This window comes from Calidris pugnax, unplaced genomic scaffold (assembly GCF_001431845.1).
Source record: "Calidris pugnax isolate Ruff unplaced genomic scaffold, ASM143184v1 scaffold568, whole genome shotgun sequence".
Lineage (NCBI taxonomy): Eukaryota > Metazoa > Chordata > Aves > Charadriiformes > Scolopacidae > Calidris > Calidris pugnax.
Window position 1 is genome coordinate 11,546 of NW_015091260.1, and position 4,031 is coordinate 15,576.

The 4,031-nt window shown below is 66.2% G+C and overlaps 1 protein-coding gene across 1 annotated transcript; it reads right to left on the reverse strand.

The window, feature by feature from the left end:
* Positions 1-3: 3 nt before the first annotated feature.
* Positions 4-3,975, reverse strand: LOC106898891 (zinc finger protein 628-like; the record flags this gene model as incomplete). Its single annotated transcript, XM_014960470.1, has 1 exon — positions 4-3,975. A coding segment is annotated over exon 1 (3,916 nt), but the record flags the coding sequence as incomplete, so codon positions are not given.
* Between the last annotated feature and the right edge of the window lie 56 nt (positions 3,976-4,031).

Genomic DNA, 4,031 nt, shown 5'->3' on the forward strand with positions numbered 1-4,031 from the left:
TGCGAAGCCCCGCCCTCGCCCCGAAGCGCTTGGGGCAGAGGGGGCAGGCAAAGGGGCGGGGCTCCGGAGGAGGGGCGGGGCCTGGCGTGGCCACGCCCCCCGTAGCCGGGCAGGCTCCCGTGGGGGCCGCCATGTTGGGTTCCCCCATGGGGGCCATGTCGGGGCCTCCGCTGGGGGCCGCCATGTTGGAGGCCGCCATGTTTGGGGCAACCAAATTGGGGCCTTTGTGGCCCACGGGGGCCACCATGTCGGGACCAGCTCCAGTGGCCCCCGGTCCAGAAATGGTGGCCACGCTGTGGCCCAGTCCAGTGGCCGCGTCGTGACTAGGCCCAGCACCTATTTCCCTGCCGGTAGCGGTGGCCACCTCACGGCCAGCTTGGTGGCCACCTCTGTTGGCCACCTCATGGCCAAGTCCAGTGGCCATACTGTGGCCAAGTTGGGCACCCACCATCCCTTGGCCAACGCCGGTGGCCACACCGTGGCCGGCTTGGCCACCGACACCATGGCCAGCACCCACAACCATCCCGTGGCCACCTCTGGCGGCCGTGTGGTGGCCAGCTCCAGCTGCCAAGTCATGGCCGAGCCTGGTGGCCAGGCCTGGACCTCCTCCGGTGAGGCCAAGGCCGGGTCCGGTGGCCACAGTGAGGCCACCACTGGTGGCCATGTTGAGGCTGGGTCCGGTGGCCACGTTGAGACCAGGTCTGGTGGCCACGTTGAGGCCACCACTGGTGGCCATATGAGTAGGTCCAGTGGCCATGTCAAGGCTACCACTGGTGGCCACGTTGAGGCCAGGTCCAGTGGCCACGTTGAGACCAGGTTTGGTGGCCACATTGAGGCCTCCACTGGTGGCCATATTAGGGCTAGATCCAGTGGCCACGCTGAGGCCACCACTGGTGGCCATATGAGTAGGTCCAGTGGCCATGTCAAGGCCACCACTGGCTGCTACGTTGAGGCCACCACTGGTGGCCATGTTGAGACCAGGTTTGGTGGCCACGTTGAGGCCACCACCAGCAGCCACGTTGAGGCCACCACTGGCGGCCATATTAGGGGTAGACCTGGCGGCCATGTTGAGACCACCACTGGCGGCCATGTTGATGCCACCACCGGCGGCCATATTAGGGGTAGGTCCAGTGGCCACGTTGAGACCACCACCAGCAGCCATGTTGAGGCCACCACCAGTGGCCACATTGAGACCAGCTTTGGTGGCCATGTTGAGGCCACCACTGGCGGCCATATTAGGGGTAGACCTGGCGGCCATGTTGAGGCCACCACCGGCGGCCATGTTGAGGGTGGCTCCGGCGGCCATGTTGAGCTCACCACCGGTGGCCACCTTGATGCCGCCCCCCTCCTCCCCCTTGCCGTGCGTCCTCTCGTGCTTGCGCAGCCCCGAGGGCCCGCCGAAGCCCTTCCCGCAGTGCCCGCAGGCGTAGGGCCTCTCCCCGGAGTGCGTCCTGCGGTGCTTGGCCAAGGCCGCCCTCTCCCAAAACCCCTTCCCGCAGTCCCCGCAGCGCCAGGGCCGCTCCCCGCCGTGGGTCAAGCGGTGACGCTTGAGGTCCCAGGAGGCCACGAAGGCTTTGCCGCACTCCCCGCAGCGCCAGGGCCGCTCCCCGGTGTGGGTCCGGCGGTGGACGGCCAGGTCGGCCGGTTGCCGGAAGGCCTTGCCGCACTCGCCGCAGCCGTAGGGCTTCAAGCCCTGGTGGGCACGTTGGTGGCGCCGAAAACTGGAAGGGTCGGAGAACATCCTCCCGCACTGCGGGCAGAGGAAGGGACGCTCCCCGGTGTGGACCCGCTGGTGGCTTTGGAAGGAGGAGAGCTGGGTGAAGGACTTGCCGCAGGTCCCGCAGGCGTAGGGCTTGCGGGGAGCGTGGATGCGCTGGTGGCATGCCAGAGAAGAAGACCTCCCGAAGCTCTTGCCGCACTCGGCGCAGAGGAAAGGCCTCTCGCCCGTGTGGCTCCGCTGGTGGTTGCGCAGGTCCTTGCGCTCGGCGTAGGCCTTGGGGCAGGAGCCGCAGCGGTGGGGACGCAGCCCGTCGTGGCCCCGGCGGTGCTTGCGGTAGACGGAAGGGTCGGCGAAGGATTTGGGACAATCCGGGCAAGAAAAGGGACGTTCGCCCGTGTGGGCCCGTTGGTGGATGGTCAACTTGGAGAGGGTGCCGTAGGATTTGGGGCAGGCGGCGCAGGGGAACGGGGGAGCAGGGCGGGGGCAGGACGAGCAGGGGGCTTCCGAGGTGGTGGTGGTGGCATCTCCGGGGGCTTTGGGAACGGACGTAGCGGTGGTGGTGGCATCTCCAGGGGTTTTGGGAACAGATGTAGTGGCGGTGGTGGCATCTCCGGGGGCTTTGGAAGCAGACTTGCTGGTCATGGTGGCATCTCCAGGGGCTTTGGAAGCAGACTTGCTGGTGGTGGTGGCATCTCTGGGTGCTTTGGGAGTGGACGTGGTGGTGGTGGTGGCATCTCCGGTGGCTTTGGAAGCAGACTTGCTGGTGGTGGTGGCATCTCTGGGTGCTTTGGGAGTGGACGTGGTGGTGGTGGTGGCATCTCCGGTGGCTTTGGAAGCAGACTTGCTGGTGGTGGTGGCATCTCTGGGTGCTTTGGGAGTGGACGTGGTGGTGGTGGTGGCATCTCCAGGGGCTTTGGGAGTGGACGTGGTGGTGGTGGCATCTCCGGGGGCTTCGGATGCGGCCGTGGTGGTGGTGGTGTTGATGAGGATGGTGGTGGTGGTGGAACCTCCAGGTGCTTTGGATGCAGCTCTGGTGGAGGTGGCACCTCTGGACCTGGTGGTGGCACCTCTGGAGCGGGTGGTGGCACCTCCAGCTGGTTTGGCTGTATCCACTGTGGTGGTTGCATCTATGGATGCATCCATGGTGGTGGTGGTGCCTCCAGACCTGGTGGTGGCCCCTCTGGACCTGGTGGTGGTGGCCCCTTTGGACCTTGTGGTGGTGGCCCCTCTGGACCTGGTGGCGGTGCCCACAGAAGTCACGGACGTCTCCACGGAGGCGGTGGCAGCCTCAGGTTCTTTGGAGACATCCATCGTGGTGGCAACATCTCCAGATGGTTCAGAGACATCCATCATGGGGGTGGCACCTCCGGACGTGGTGGTGGTGGCCCCTCTGGACCTGGTGGTGGCCCCTCTGGAGGTGGTGGGCGCGGCTGTGGTGGCGGTGGCTCCTCTGGACCTCGCTGTGGTGGCCCTTCTGGACCTGGTGGTGGCACCTCTGGACCTGGGGCCACCTCCAGGGTTGGTGGCCACGTGGGTCTGGGCCTGGCGTGGGGCCGGTGGTGGGGTGGGGACGGCGGTGGGACGGGTGGGACACCGGTTGCGGGTCCCCGACGTGGGGCAGGTGGGAAGGGCACGGCCATCCCTGGGGGTGGCACCACCGAGGTCCCCACGGGAGGTGTCCTGGAGGTCCCCAAGGGTGTCATCGCTGATGTCGTCATCCAGGGCGTCATCTTGGAGGTCCCCATGGCCGTGGGTGTCACCATGGAGGTCCCTAAGAGTCCCGTCACGGCCTTGGCCATGGGTTCCACCACCAATGTCTTCATGGGTTCCACCATGGACGTTCCTATGGGTTCCACCACTGACGTCCCCACGGGTTCCACCACCGATATCTCCCTGGGTTCCACCACAGACGTTCCTATGGGTTCCACCACCAATATCTCCCTGGATTCCACCATGGACATTCCTATGGGTGTCACCACGGATGTCCCCATGGGTTCCACCACCGATATCTCCCTGGGTTCCACCACCAACATCTCCATGGGTCCCACCATCGACGTCCCCATGGGTCCCACCACCGGTATCTCCCCGGGTTCCACCGTGGATGTTCCTGTGGGTCCCACCAGCACCTCCACGGGTCCCACCACCGACGTCCCCATGGGTCCCACCACCGGCGTCCCCCCCCTCCTGGAGCTCCTCCATGGCGCCCCTGGGGACACAGCGCCATGTTGGGAGGGGGGGGATGGAGAGGACACCTTCCCCCCCCAACCCCATTTTCCCACCTTTTCATCCCATTTTTGACCCCCCCCCCCCA